Consider the following 15,164-nt stretch of genomic DNA (forward strand, 5'->3'; position numbering starts at 1 on the left):
CCCAGAGGATTATAGGCACAAATAAGTCAGACAGCCAATCAAATAACCCTCCCCTCCCCCCATACCTTTTCTTGTAATTTAGTGTTTGAATTTTCTAAATCCATCTGCATATTTGATATTTCATCTGTCTTCTCAGAAACAATCCCTCTGAGTTTATCAATAATTTCCTGGTGCTCCTTCAGATGCATGTGAGCAATTCTTAGTTCCTCTTGTTTTTCCAGATTCTTCATCATTAGAGAAATTTTGAGAACAGTGACATATCTTAATGTTAAAATGTTAGTATTTTTTTAATGAAAATAACATATTTTCTTAGTAAAAATAATAAAACTATTACTTCTTACTCTGTATTTTTGTTGTTAGAAAGTGATAAGCTTTTCCTCCCCGTCCCCACCTCCCACAGCCTGCTCCCACTTTCCAGAGGCAAACATGTTATATGTGCACTATTCTACAGCTTGCTTTTCCTCCTAAGAGTCATTCTGGGCTTTCCATATTAGGACGGTCAAATCTATTCCATTTTTTTATTAGGTGTTGCATAGTATTCTGACATATTGCTCTTGTTTACCCAGTTTCCTTCTGATGGACATTCAGATTGTATCCCATTTTTTATTACAAATTGCTACAATGAACAACACTGTGGTGTATATATGTGTATGTATATATATATATTTCTTTATCTTAACAATTGATTAAGTATACATGTAGGATAAAGTCTATGAAGAAAATATTGCTTACAGAATTTACAATTTTCAAGAACAATACCAAGTTACGTGCCTAAAAGTTTCTATCAGTTCACTCACACCAGCAGCACCATCATGTGAAAGCAGGGCTCACTGCTGTCAGCAAAGCCCACGCTTCCTCACGAGGGAGGGAAGGAGTATCGCTTACTGTAGCTTCCGTCTCTCGCAGGCTTTCCCTGAGCTGCTCTCGCTCCGTTCTGAGGGTTTCCTCCACTCTTCTGAGGCCATCTCTTTCCTTAGCAACAAGTTTTATTTCTTCAAGGTTCTCAAGATGTTTCTGAGTCAATTTGAACTTCTCTGTTTCTATAGTTTCCAGAGTTGAATTCTGGGCCTCTAATTGCTTCTTCAATTGCTCTGTTTGATGCATATTTTCCTTGAGATCATTTTTTGCCTTAAGAAGTTGATGTTCTTTCTCCTGAAGTTCTTGGATCTTGAGATAAGCATACAATAAATTATGATATAGATAGATTTGATAAAAAGCTAAATAATAGTTTCTAAATTAATAGGCAAATCTTTACTTGTCTCCAATTTTAGGCTAACTCATATCTTGTTTCTTTACACAAAAGACCTGATTCAAACTCTCAGCTACTCAGATAACAACTTTAAAAAAATACCTGTGCTTTTAAGGCAGTATTTGTGTTTTCTAAATGTATTTGCATATTTAATATTTCATCTGTCTTCTCTGAAACAACTTCTCTGAGTTTATCAATAGTTTCTTGGTGTTCTTTCAGATGCATGTGAGCAATTTTGAGTTCTTCTTTTGTTTCCAGACCCTTTATTAGCATGTGAAGTTTAAAGAATATTTTAACAACATCATCTCAACACTGCCCCCCTTCCCAATTGGCTCAGTTTTAAGGAAACACAACAGATGAAGAAAAGGGTCTAACTGACCTTAACTTCAATTCTTCTTATGTATTCTTTAAGTTTCTCTCTCTCTACTTCAAAGGACTCTTGTAATTTCTGTAGATCATTTCTTTCTTTGGTTATGGATTTTATGTCCTCATAATTTTCACGGAGTTTCTGAGCCAACTCTAGCCTCTCCATTTTCATACGTTCCAACGTTAATTCTCGGTTCCTTAATTCATTCTTTATATTCTCCACGTCATTCATCTTTTCCTGCATCTTACTCATCTCTTCTTGTACACTAAGAAGTTGTTGCTGTTTTTCTTGGAGTTGTTGGCTCTTAAGAAATAAAGTTTTTATTATTACCATTTTGCCATATTATCTTAAAATTCTTATGTAAAATGTACTTTGCCAAACTGAGAGAATCATTATCACAGCCCTGCACACTACCCTAGTGGAAACAGACAAGCAGCACTGAAAGTAAAGCAGCTTCTAGGCATAGTGTCTGTACTGGTCTGAAGAGGGTCCCACCCAAAATTCAAGTCTACCCAGAACCTCAATGTGATCCGATTTGGAAAGAGGGTTTTTGCAGATGTAATTAGTTAAGGATTGAGAAGATACCCTACTGGACTAGGGTTGGGCCCTAAATCCAATGAGAATGTCCTCATAAGAGACGGGAAAGGACGCACAGAGACACAGAGAAGATCCTGTGAAGATGGAGACAGAGATTGAAGTGATGCAGCTACAGAACAAGGACTATCGAGGACAGCGGGAGCCACGGATAGCACAAGGCAAGGAAGGACTCTTCTCTAGAGCCTTCAGAAGAAGCATGGTCCTCCGACACCATGATTTTGGAATTCGAGAATCTAGAAATGTGACAGAATAAATTTCCATTGTTTTTATGCCAGCAAGTTTATGATAATTTGACACAGAAGTCCTAAGAAACTAACATAGTGTCACTTGGTTAATCAAGGAGGCAAAGTAAAAATGCGAAAAATTTAAAAAGAAAAGAGACTGACTAAATATATAGATGTACCTGGCAAATAAACTGTAATTCCTCATCTCTTAAAACCTTTTTGGATAATTTATTTTTAGTTCCAATAAGGTCTTTAGGGGATGGCCCACACAAACACTGAGGCATTAACTTTTACATAAGCCTATTGATATCACCTCTTTGGGAGGAGTATGAAATAGACAGGAGGTTTTAGTAAATTCAATTAGGTTATAGTGAAAGGGATGAGAATTAAGAGAACATATATTAGGAAAAAAACATTCCACAGAAGCACAATGGAAACACTACGCTATTTATAATGCATGTAGCACTGTTCTTAGGATAAACAGAAAGATATCAGTGGGTCCATTTTAGAATTACTAGAGCAGTACAATTGTTCTAACAGTCTTAGCTCTTACACAATTATATTACAACAGCACCTTACTTCTAAAAAAGAAATAATTCAGGAACTTGCAAACATCTAAGAGATGGTAATAGTGACAAATCTTAGAGTTTAGAGAATGACTAATATAGCTCTATATAAGGGCAGGAGCTTTGTTTTACTGACTAATGTATATCAAGTGCCCAGAACAGTGCCTGGCCCACGGTAATGCTCAATAAATATTTGATGAATGAATGAATACATCATGAGTAGTTTAGATGAACCAAGGCCCCCTCTCATTGAAAGACTCTAGGATAATATAATACACACAAAAGAGGTTAGCTAAGATCCTAGTGTGAGTTCAAACTGTCCAAAATATTAGCATTGAGAGCTGTTCATTTGGGAGGTACATTCTATTTCTGGAATTTAGGTCTATTAGAACCAAAATTTATCACCAAAAAAAAAAAGTTTAGTCAGGAAATATGGCCAGGAAGATAACTTTAAAAATTCACCTTTTCCTTTAGCTTTTCTTCAACTTCTGCCAGTTTCTCACAGGTCCTAGAAAGCTCTTTCTCTTTCTTTATGGTACAGTTCTTTTCTTGTGCAACTATCTCTTGTTGCTTTTTAAGTTCACCTCTAAGAATTCTTAATTCTTCCTGGTTTTCAATGGTCTAGAATTTTTAAAAAGTTGAGATTAAATGACACTAGCTTACATTTAGGAAATCAGGTAAAAATCAGCATTTACCTCAGCCTGAAAATGGAGAAATCATGGCAAACTATATTGGAAAAGACTAACTTAAAAAGAAAGTGAGTCTATTTTGATCATGTAAATGCCAAGAATCTGCTTTCTTATGCTGTTTCTTTATTGCTCAACTTACATTCCTACCACGAGAATTAGAACTGGATTTAGTATTCCATCATAAGAGGTTTGCTTGTTTTCTACCCTGAAGCCAAAAGAGACTGTTTCTAAGCTTTCATCGATAGACGATGAGACTGCAGGTTATAGGCTTTTCATATGCTGGGATGGCTTTGATTTTGAGCAAGCTCAAAACAGCAGCCGTCCTTTGCTAGCATGAATTGGACTAATCTTAGTTATTATGCTTAAAGAGTGACATTCTCAAGTATCAAGACCAAAAAACATTACAAGACAGATACCGAGAAGAAAATACAACTTTTGTCTGTACTCTTATTTACATTCAGCTCTTTGACCAAACAGACAATCCTAAGAAACATGGAAAATTACACAAAAGGTCAGGGTCTACTGTGATCCATAGCAAACTTCTGAAAATATTAATTTCAATCTATTACACATTAGATTGCCCCCACATATAGAAACAAAAACTAAAGTAGGTTTGAAAATATTGGCAAACATTAACAACAATTAAACATGAAATTTAAGAAAAATTACAACAGCATAAATAAAATAGAAACACTTAGGAACCAATTAACAAAATATGTCCAAGATCTGTACATTGAAATCTATACAACACATCACTGAGAGAACAGTTTATAGAAAGATACACAATAAGCACATAAAAAGATGCTCAACATCTTTAGTCATTAGGGAAAGGCAAATCAAAACAAGGTTACACCCAATAGAAATGGCTAAAATTAAAAACACCAATAATATGAAGTGTTGGTGGGGATGTGGAGCCATCAGAATTCTCTTAATGTGCTGATGAGAATGTAAAACGGTGCAACTATACTTTGGAAATCAGCCTAGTAAATTCTTACCAAGCTAAACATACATCTCCCTATGACCCAGCTATTTCACTTAGATCCATACTCTAGAGAAATAAAAAATATATGTTCATAAAAACATTTGTATGAGAATGTTTATAGCAGCTTTATTCAAAATACCCAAATAGTAGAGATAACTCAAATTTCCATCAATATAGGAGAAAGGCTAAACAAATTGTGGCCTATTCATACACCGGAAGACTACCAAGCAGTAAAAAGGAGTGTAGAAAGAAGTGAGACAAAAGAGCACATGCAGTGTGATTCTATTTGTGTGAAGTTCTAGAAGAGACAGTGAGCTGAGGTGGAAAACATCAGGACAGTGACTATGTGGGGCAGAGGATGAGATCAGGATTGCCTGGGTGGAGGTGGGAGGGAACTTGCTGGGGTGGAGAGAACACAAGTAGAGACATTTGTCAAAAGTCATCACACTGGACACTCACATCAGATACATTTATTGCATGTAAATTATACCTCAATAAAGTTGTAAAAATCTAAAACATACAAAGACAAAAACACATTGCTGAATCTCACCATTCCAATACTGTCCCTCAGGTCAGTCTTCAGTTGCTCCTTTTCTGCAGTAACCCTCTCTAACATTTGTCGCAGTGCTGTTTTCTCCTGTATTAAAGAAAATATCTTTCTCTGTTGTTCAGTTAGCTCATTATCAACATCTGCAATCAGCACTTGGGTTTTTTTGGCTTCCAAACTCTGCTTTTTATCTATGCCAACCATCTAAAATATTAATACATTAGAGAAGAATTTCTTAGTAACAGTTTTAATAATAAAAATAGCCAAACTTCTATTACTTATTATGTACCAGGCACTATTTTCACACAGTGACACATTTAATCTTCCCCATAACCTTACAAGGTAGGCACTATTACTATCTCCGTTTGACAGGCAAGGAAACTGAATCCCAGAGAGGGTAGGTCACTTGCCCAAGGTCACTCAGAGAAGTTATCAGACTTTGAATCCAAGTGGTCTGGTTCCAGAGCTCGTGCTCTTGTGCCTGTTCACTGGTAAGAGCTATGTGGACAGCTATAGATAATTCACAACTATCTTCATGTACGATGGGTTAACCTGGCTTTATGAAGGAGTAAGCCAGCTTAAACTCTCCCTCTTTATTTCTTTCCTTCAAAAGCTGGAAACCATAACTTATGCCCTACTACTAACAAATCTTTATTTTCAGAGTTTTATTATAGATAAGAGGGCAAAAGAGTTTTGTTAGAAACATATTTCATATTATAGTAGCATAATTCACCTTTTCATATTTTTCATATACTGCTTAAGAAAAGCATGTTATATAAATCCATTTATCCATAAATAAGTCTTAACCAAAGGTAACCTGATACATGGACTCCTTGGTAAAAGGAGACAAAGATTGATGTTACCAGTATGAAATTAGGGTATCACCATATAATCCTATACTAGCCCAGTAAAAACACTCAGCTGAATATTGGTCACAGATGTTTAAAAAGTTTTTATAATAATCTATATTTAATTAGAAAAAAAAGAAAAAGAAAAAAAATCATCCAATGACACCAACTTCACACAACCACTATTAGAATTTGGGAATATTTCCTTCCAGAGTTTCTTCTATTAAAAGAATTTTTTTAACATTGCAATTATGACTACTTTACATATAAGATCCTTTTTAGTTTTTCTTTCCCACTTAGATTAGATGATATGCATTTTCCCATGCTGTTACATAATCTCCAAATTATAATTTTTAGTAGTTGCTCAATTCTCTAGAGTGGATACAGACAAACCATATTTCATTTGGTTAGCCCCTTCTTTTTGGCAATCTGCATGAGCTTCTACAAGGATGAGCAGAGAGCTAACTACAACTACAGGAGAAATTAAGGCAGGAACACAGAGTCTTTGGGATTAGTCAGTCAGCTACTATAATTCAGAATCTTGCATCTTTACTCCTAAATATGGAAATGTACACAAAACAAAGCAGATTGAGACAAAGTGCAAAACTGAACTCAGCCTAGAAAGTATTCCAGCTACCATGGTTATGAGCAAATCTAATAGGTCTAATTATTAAATAAGGAAAAAAATTGTGTCCTTTATATGAGAATAAGCCTACTAATCACAAAGTTTAAAATTTCTGTTGAGACACACTAGAGAAACTCATTTCCAGAGAGAGACACATCAAGCAGGATTGAAAACGGGCACTCCTAGAGGCTTCATGATAGACCTACTAGGCTATCATAGGCTGCCCTCTGGTGCTCTGATAAACAGGTTTATCTGGAAATCCCTAGACCCACTGCTTTATCCTCATGGGTGATTCCAGCATGAACACGATTTCACAAGACCAAGCTCACCTCAGCATTGCATCCCAGATTTCAGAAACCCTGATGAACAGAATGGCCCAGGAGAATTTCCAGTTAGACCCTTTTATCAACACAGATGATTCCAGCATGAACTTAATACCACAGACTGGCTGGTCCGGTGAGTGTAACTCTCCTTTTCCCTCACTCCGCCTCTACTGCTCCTTCTCATGGGGCCCTGTGACTGCATTTTGCATTTGTTTAAAAGCGGCTACTGACTGTGCATTTATTTTCAAAAAACTATTGAAAAACCTTTCCCCTTATAAAAGTGGAAGTCATAAATTTTAAATCAAGGTCAAGTGCCTTTGGCCCATAGTTGACCCAAAATATAGATAAACTGAGAATACAAGATACAGAGCAAGTGAAAATGCTTTCTAGGAAAGAATGACTGAAGCATAGGGAGAGAGGAAGAGAAAGCTCCTTTTCCAAGGCAGGAATATTGTACCCCAGAGTAAATGGGAAAAAAGAAGCTCATTATATAGAGTAATAGTATATAAAGGTATATAGAGGTTTCTTTACATAAGTTGGATCTTACTGAATTGTTCTTTAGTATGTATCTGTTTTTATTTAATAATGTATCCTGGAAATTTTCCAATTGTAGATAATGTCTACTTTAAAGAAATTCCATGACTATACAAAACTCTATTACATTTCTATACATTAACAATAAACAATTAAAAAAGGAAATAGAGAAAACAATCCATTTACAAAAGCATCAAAAAGAATAAAATATTAAGGAATAAACTTAACCAAGATGGCAAAGGCTTGTACAATGAAAACTACAAAATGTATCTGAAATACATTAAAGACACAAATAAATGGAAAGACGTCTCATGTTCACAGATTGGAAGACTTAATATTGTTAAGAAGTCAATGCTACCCAAAGCGATCTACAAATTTAATGCAATCCCTATAAAATCCTAATAGTGTTTTGCAGAAATAGAAAAATCCACCCTGAAATTCATATGGAATCTCAAGGGACTCCAAACAGGCAAAACAATCTTGAAAAAAGAACAGAGCTGAGGGTCTCACACACCCTGATTTCAAAACTTACTACAAAGTTATAGTAATCAAAACAGCTCAGTACTGGCATAAAGACAGATATATAGACCAATGAAATAGAAAACAGAGCCCAGAAATAAACCTTTGCATATGGTCAAATGATCTTTAACAAGGATGTCAAGACCATTCAATCATAAAGGATGGTATCTTCAACAAATGGTGTTGGGAAAACTGGATATCTCATGCAGAAGAAAGAAGTTGGGCCCTTACTTTACATCATATAAAAAAGTTAACTCAAAGTAGATCAAAGACCTAACCATAAGAACTAAAACTGTAAGATGCTTAGAAGAAAACATGGGAGAAAAACTTCATAAAGTGGATCTTGCCAATGATTTCTTGGATATGACACCAAAAGCACAGACAACAAAAGCAAAAAGAGATAAACTGGACTACATAAAAACTACAAATTTCTGTGCACCAAAGGACACAATCAACAGAGTGAAAAGGCAACCTAGGAATGGGAGAAAATATATGCAAGTCACACAATTGATAAAGGGTTAATATCCAGACTATATAAAGAATGTCTAAAATTCAACAACAAAAACCAAACAATCCAATTTAAAAATGAGTAAAGACTTGAACAGACATTTCTGTAAAGATATACAAATAGCCTACAAGCACATGAAAAGATGCTCAACATTACTAGTCATTAGGGAAATGCAAATAAAAACCACAATGAGATATCATCTCACACTTATTAGGATAGCTACTGTGAAAAAAGGAGAAAATAATACGTGTTGGTGAGAACTTGGAGAAATTGGAACCCTTATGCACTGCTGGTGGGAATGTAAAATGGTACAGCCATGATGGAAAACAGTATGACAGTTCCTCAAAAGATAAAAAACATGATCCAGTAAATCTGACATCCAAAAGAATTGAAAGCAGGGACTCAGAGAGATATTTGTACACCATGTTCATAGCAGCATTATTCCCAACAGCAAAAAGGTGAAAGCAATCTTCACTGCCCATTAATGGGTGAATGGTTAAACAAAATGTAGTATATACATACAATGGAATATTATTCAGCCCTAAAAAGGAAGGAATTTCTGATGTATGCTGCAACATAGAGGAACCTTGAGGACGCTATGCTAAATGAAATAAGCCAGTCAAAAAAAGACAACATACTGCATGATTCCGCTTATGTGAGGTACCTAGAGTAGCCAAATTAAGAGAGATAGAAAGTGGAAAAGTGGTTGCTAGGGGCTAGAGGAGGGAGGGAATGAGGAATTGTTTAGTGGGTATAGAGTTTCAGCTTCACAAGATAAAAAGAATTCTGGAGATTGGTGGCACAACAACGTGAACGTACCTAACACTACTGAACTGTTTGCTTAAAAATGATAAAGATGGTAAATTTTATGCTATGTATATTTTACCACAATTAAAGATACAAAACAAACAAAAATAAATTTATACGTATATATATATATATATATATATGAATGACTACTACTCCAAGCTATGGATGTATGAAAGATTATTTCACCATTCTCCTATTGGTGAACGTTTTAAATTCCCAGTAGTAATTATTCTGGATTAAATAGTATTAAGTATAATAACAATGAAAAATAGTATAAAAAATTCTGACATATAAAAGGCATTTTTGAAAAGTAGAAATGCATTGTAAATAAATCAGTTATATAAAATTACAGGCAATCCCGTTATGGACTGAATTATGTCCTCCCAAAATCCACATGTTGAAGCTCTAAGCCCCAAAATGACTGTATTTGGAGAGAGGGCCTTTAAGGAGAGTAATTAGGGTTAAATGAGATCATATGGCTGGGGCCCTAACCCCATAGAACTGGTGTCCACTCCAGAAGCAGAAGAGAACCAGAGCTCTCTCGGCTCACACACAGAAGGGCCATGTGAGGAGAGGTGCCATCTGCATGATAGGAAGAGGGCTCACAAGAAACTGAATTTTCTAGCTCCTTAACCTTGGACCTCTAGCTTCTACAACTGGGAAAAAGTAAATTTCTGTTGTTTAAGCTACTTAGTCTATGATATTTTGTGATGGCAGACTAATATACCTCCCTTTTAAAAAATCATCATTAGCATCCTAGCCTTTCTTGTATATAATTAAATAACAAAGCAGCTCTTCTCCCCAGGTTTCAGGACAAAACGAACCATGCTGCCTAGAATAAGCTGAGATTTAAGCACAGCACAGCTCTAGAAACAGACATGAACACGACACACACATCGATAGTGAACTCTCAACTAGTACACAAAATCTGATATAAAACAAATATTTTACCCATAAGTAATAATAAGCACTCAATCTTTCTTACATTCTTAGAATTCAGAGGGGCTTTTAAAGATGTTTAAAATACACCAGGCCTCGGAAAATATCAGCTCAAAGTTTGAACTAACATTTTTGCCTTTTCCTTTTCCAACTGATTGTAAGCAGTTATATCTGAAGTTATTTCAAAGACACTAGGGCTAATCTTGTAAACTGTTGTTAGTTATTCACTGTGAATAATCAATAAGATTGAGGTCACCATTATGTACTTAAGTGTCTGAAGTTAAGGAGAAAGCTCACATATAGTATATGAAAACTCGAACAGAAATACCCTTTACCTTTTCCTGAAATTCATCCGAATTTTCTCCTATGTTTTCCTCTATACGCAAATTCCTGGAAGTTTCCTCAGAAATTTTCATTTTCAGTGTGTTAACTGTTTCTTGGTGTTGTTTTAAAGACTCAAGAGCATTTTGTAATTGTTCTTGGGTATCTATGTTCTTTGTCAGAGAAAGGGAACACAATTTCAATTAGAATAATGTGAAACAATGAAAATAACTTTATAGTTACTGCTTGATCATAAATAATAACTGATGGCTCCTGAACGTCTTGAAGAGGCTCTGAGTTTTCAGTTTACTCTGTCAAAGCCTCACCATGGTCACGGTGTCCTGAATGTCACTTCTGAGCTGGTCCCTCTCAATCTGCAGGCTCTCTTGGAGCTGTTTCAGGCCATCTTTTTCTTGGGTTAAGGTTCTTACTTCTGCTAAGGTTTGTTGAAGTTTCTCAGTAATCAGTGCTTTCTCCCTTTCGACAGTTTGCAGCCTAGAATCTCTACTTTCTAATTGTTGCTTCAGCTCTTTCACTTCATTTAACCTTTCTTGACTCTCAGCTGTTTTCTGCTGAAGTTCCTGGGTTTTGTAAGAAAGCTTTAAAATAAGAAAAAGTTACTGTGAGAAGCAGAGCATTCTGTGGCATCTATATAGAAGCCAAACCCCAGAAAACTAAAGACCATTTCCATAGAGGGTGTGTTGTACCAACCTCCATGTTCAAAGCATCCAAGCTTAAACCAAGTGTTTGAGCTTCTTTAGAGAGATTTCCTATGTTCTGACTCATTCTTGCATTCTCCTCAAGGACCATCTTATACTTTTGCTCAGTTTCAACATGTTGATTTTTAAAATCTTGGAATTCTTGATCAGTTCTTTTATAATTCAACTGGCTAGCTGCTAGGTCACTTTTAGTTTTCCCAACTTCTTCAAGTAAATCTTGAATTCTACTCTCTTTATGAACTACTTCAGAAAACAATTTGTCTTTTTCTGATGTTATTTTACAGAGCTCTTCAGATTTGTCATTTATCTACGGAAAAGAAATAAAATTTAGCTATGTTAGCAATATAAGATCCACTACAGCAGTTATCAGGAAAAGAAAAGCTTTATCTGCAAAAAAGAAAAAAGACATTGAAATTAAGCACAGATTTGACTGAGGAAAGGTAATATTTTTATTGTCACATCTTTATAACAATATATTATCCTGCTTAACTTTACCATCAAAGTTTTGTTTGGGTTCTAGTAAGGATTGAGTGGAGAAGAAACACTTAATTAGGATGTCTTTATTTCCTTATCTATCATTCTAAAGTGTTTTCTAACTTTATGGTGTTTCAGGCATCTTATGGTTTTTCTTAGAATTTGACTTATTATTTTCTTTCTAAAGGCTTTGAATGCAGCTCAGATTTCCAAAAACTTAATCCATGAATAATTTAAATTTTAAATAACTTAAATTGAAACTATTATTTAAGTAATTAATTTAAACCAACAATATCCAGCTTATAAATAGTTTAATCATTGTGAAAGATAAAGGAGAAGGAAGTGGGAAAAAGAGAGGAGAGCCAAAGTTGAGACAAAGGAGAGGGAGCGAGACAGTAGAGCTCTTGTAACCACAGGCTCAGGGTAGGAGGCAGGTCTGTGTAACTCAGCTTTTAGATCCATAACTATGTGTTGGGCTAAAAAACAGCATGTACTTTAAAGAGTTTTTAGGATGACTAAATAACGTTGCTAAAGTTGTTTAGCATGATGCTCACCATGTAGTAAGTACTCAAATTCTTGTCCTTTTTATTTCTTTCAGAAAGGCAGAAAAAGGAAAGGCTGGCAGAAGGTTTCCGGAATTGCTCACTAGGCTGCAATATTTACGTCAACCTCTAAAACTTCATCAATGCCACCCTCTTTACCTCCTTACTCTCCTTTATTCAACATAGTGATATGACCACAGCAACAGCACCAAAAAAGATAAAGACTAAGGGTGGGCCATCAATCTCTGTTGAAAAGCACTACATCTGAGGACTATAGAAATGGCCCCTACATGGATCTCATTACTAAGTATACTGTTACATATTCTTTGAAAATGTTCCTAACAAGCAGGGTCAAATGTTTACAGTCTCTTCACTGTTACTTTAAAACAAACTATGGCAAAATATTTAAGGCAATATTGCAAGGGTTTTTATTTCAAAGTAAGAGTTATTTGCTTAAAAACATATTTACCTCTTTCCTTAGCATTTCTACTTCTGAGGGTAAAGATTTCAACTCTGAGAGCAAATTAACTTCTTTATGCAAAGCTTCATTTTCTTCAACTTCTTTATTCAGTTCTTTCTGGAGATCAGTAATCTTTCTTCCTGATTCCAAATTACAGAGCAAATCTAGGATATTTTTGGTAAATTAAACAGTTTGCAGTTATTGGGACAATTTAAATTACATACAAACTTAGATTACTTAATCAGATTATATAAAATTTATTAAAGAAAGAACCAGTGTTGGTCAACAGGTAATCCAATTGTTAAAAGTTCTTGAATCGCCTTTTTCAAGATCGGGTCCAATTCATTTGAAAAATAATTCTTAAACCTTTATAATTTGAAGTCCATGGAAACACTTATAAATACTGACACCAAATGATATTGAAATTTAATATTAGGCTACTTACAAACATCAGAGAACAATGGACTTTTAATCATTGGAATGGAGGTGCAAAATCCTTTAGGCAGTTGGATTTGCAAAGAGGTAAGTCTGAAATTATAAAATACCTTTTGGAACTTTTCCATCTATAAGGCAGGTGAGTTTTGCTATTTCATTAAAAGAAGATTGTAATTCTTTCTCCAGATCAACTTGCATTTTCTTCTTTGCCTCCAACTGCCTTTGATATAACTGAATATCATTTTCCATTTGCTTGCATGCACTTGCAAGTTCTTTCTATGAGAGAAACAATACAAATTCACAAAAATGTAGTGATCATTACAACTGCTTTATTATAAATATAACAAAAATCACTTACCATTTTCTCTTTCAGCTCCAGATTTTCACTCCTGAGACAGGCTGCTTCTCTCTTGGCATCGAGGGCTACAGCCTCAGCATCGAACAGAGTCTGTTTCATCTGTTTGAGGTCTTGAATGTTTTCCTATACACACAACAAAAAGGATTTCCTGAAAGCTAACTTTCTTAGAGTTGGAAAAGACTTTAGAGAACACACACACAGATGTCATTCCTAACAAATCAAAAATGGTGAAAATACGTTAATCACCAAATTTTTTTTAGGATAGATGAAAAGAAATGACATTTTCGAAAATAAAAATATTTTTAAAAATTCTGGTTATCTTTTTCCAAATTATAAAAGCACTATATATATAGAAGTACTGTAATTTAAGAAATCTGTTATTGTTTAAAAAAGATTAACACAATTGTTGCTCAGCTAGCCTGTTAAAGTTTCCTACGTATTTTTAAATTATTCTCTCCAAAACATGACAGGTGAGCAATTAATAGTTAAAATTAAGAATATTAAATCACAAACTGAAAAAAAAAAGACAAACAATCCAAAAGAAAAAGAGAGAAAAGATACGAACAGGCAACTCACAGAAGAGAAAATATAACTGATAAATACATAAAAAGATCCACTGTGTCATTTTTAAAGAGAAGTAGCATTTTAACATGACTTTAGCTGACATGAATTCAACCATATGTCCTTGGGAAAACATTAATGCATGAATGAATGAATGAATGAATAAAGAGAAAGAAATAAAGAACAACTTTTAAAAAGTGGGCAATTCTGCTTGCCACTCTGTCAGTAGACACTCGAAGATTATATGAAAGTACCTTTCTTCCCAGGGCCTCCAAACAGTAACAACACTTTTAAAAAGAATCATTTGTGATTAATAGAAGGTAACAAAAAGTACTCTGACAAGTTCAAATGAAAACAAAAGAACAACAGAAACTAAGATTAAAAAAATTCTAGCTAGTGGACAGCCCTGTGGCCGAGTGGTTAAGTTCACGAGCTCCACTTCAGTGGCCCGGGGTTTTGCTGGTTCGGACCCTGGGTGCGGACATGGCATCACTCATCAGGCCATGCTGAGGCAGCATCACACATGCCACAGACAGAAGGACCCACAACTAGAACATACAACTATGTACTAGGGGGCTTTGGGGAGAAGAAGAAGAAAAAAAAAATGATGACGACGAGTGGCAACAGATGTGAGCTCAAGTGCCAATCTTTAAAAAAATAAAAAAATTCTAGCTAGAAACTGTTGCCTTTTAAAAAAGGGTGTTAAAAACTAGAATCAAACAGATACTTTCTTGAAGTAATCAGGTGGATTGAAAGCAAATAAAAAAATTTAACAATTTCACCATGAGATTCAAATGTTACTTAATGCCAAGATCTGATATCTTGGCTGAGATCAACTACATACTTCTTCATGCATTTGTATAAAACAATTGAAAAAAATTAAAATGTTTTTTGAATTACTGGTTTTTAATGGAAGCTCACTCCTAACTTACTTACATGCACTCAAAGAATGATGTCCTCAACTCTC

General features: G+C 34.9%; 1 protein-coding gene and 1 long non-coding RNA gene across 5 annotated transcripts in view; one reads left to right on the top strand and one right to left on the bottom strand.

The window, feature by feature from the left end:
* LOC139043624 (uncharacterized) overlaps positions 1–13,940 on the top strand; it is a 50,622-nt gene extending 36,682 nt beyond the window's left edge. For 2 of the 3 annotated variants that reach the window (XR_011500696.1, XR_011500697.1), the window contains 3 exons: positions 11,652–11,807; positions 12,440–12,613; positions 13,652–13,789. This is a non-coding gene — a long non-coding RNA (uncharacterized lncRNA). Of the gene's footprint in view, positions 1–11,651; positions 11,808–12,439; positions 12,614–13,651 lie in introns of all 3 variants that reach the window. The other variant, XR_011500698.1, reaches the window with a different exon arrangement.
* Positions 1–15,164, bottom strand: part of LOC139043621 (centromere-associated protein E-like) — a 79,770-nt gene that overhangs the window by 28,933 nt on the left and 35,673 nt on the right. Inside the window, exons 18-29 of one of the 2 annotated variants that reach the window (XM_070503595.1) lie at positions 13,637–13,759; positions 13,389–13,554; positions 12,853–13,007; positions 11,360–11,674; positions 10,975–11,247; positions 10,663–10,821; positions 5,225–5,425; positions 3,466–3,624; positions 1,629–1,919; positions 1,352–1,510; positions 886–1,167; positions 66–224 (exon numbers count right to left, since the gene is read on the bottom strand). In XM_070503595.1, coding sequence (XP_070359696.1) covers positions 66–224; positions 886–1,167; positions 1,352–1,510; positions 1,629–1,919; positions 3,466–3,624; positions 5,225–5,425; positions 10,663–10,821; positions 10,975–11,247; positions 11,360–11,674; positions 12,853–13,007; positions 13,389–13,554; positions 13,637–13,759 — 2,442 coding nt within the window. The remainder of the gene's footprint in view (positions 1–65; positions 225–885; positions 1,168–1,351; positions 1,511–1,628; positions 1,920–3,465; positions 3,625–5,224; positions 5,426–10,662; positions 10,822–10,974; positions 11,248–11,359; positions 11,675–12,852; positions 13,008–13,388; positions 13,555–13,636; positions 13,760–15,164) is intronic. The other variant, XM_070503596.1, reaches the window with a different exon arrangement.

Source organism: Equus asinus, unplaced genomic scaffold, assembly GCF_041296235.1.
Source record: "Equus asinus isolate D_3611 breed Donkey unplaced genomic scaffold, EquAss-T2T_v2 contig_307, whole genome shotgun sequence".
Classification (NCBI taxonomy): domain Eukaryota; kingdom Metazoa; phylum Chordata; class Mammalia; order Perissodactyla; family Equidae; genus Equus; species Equus asinus.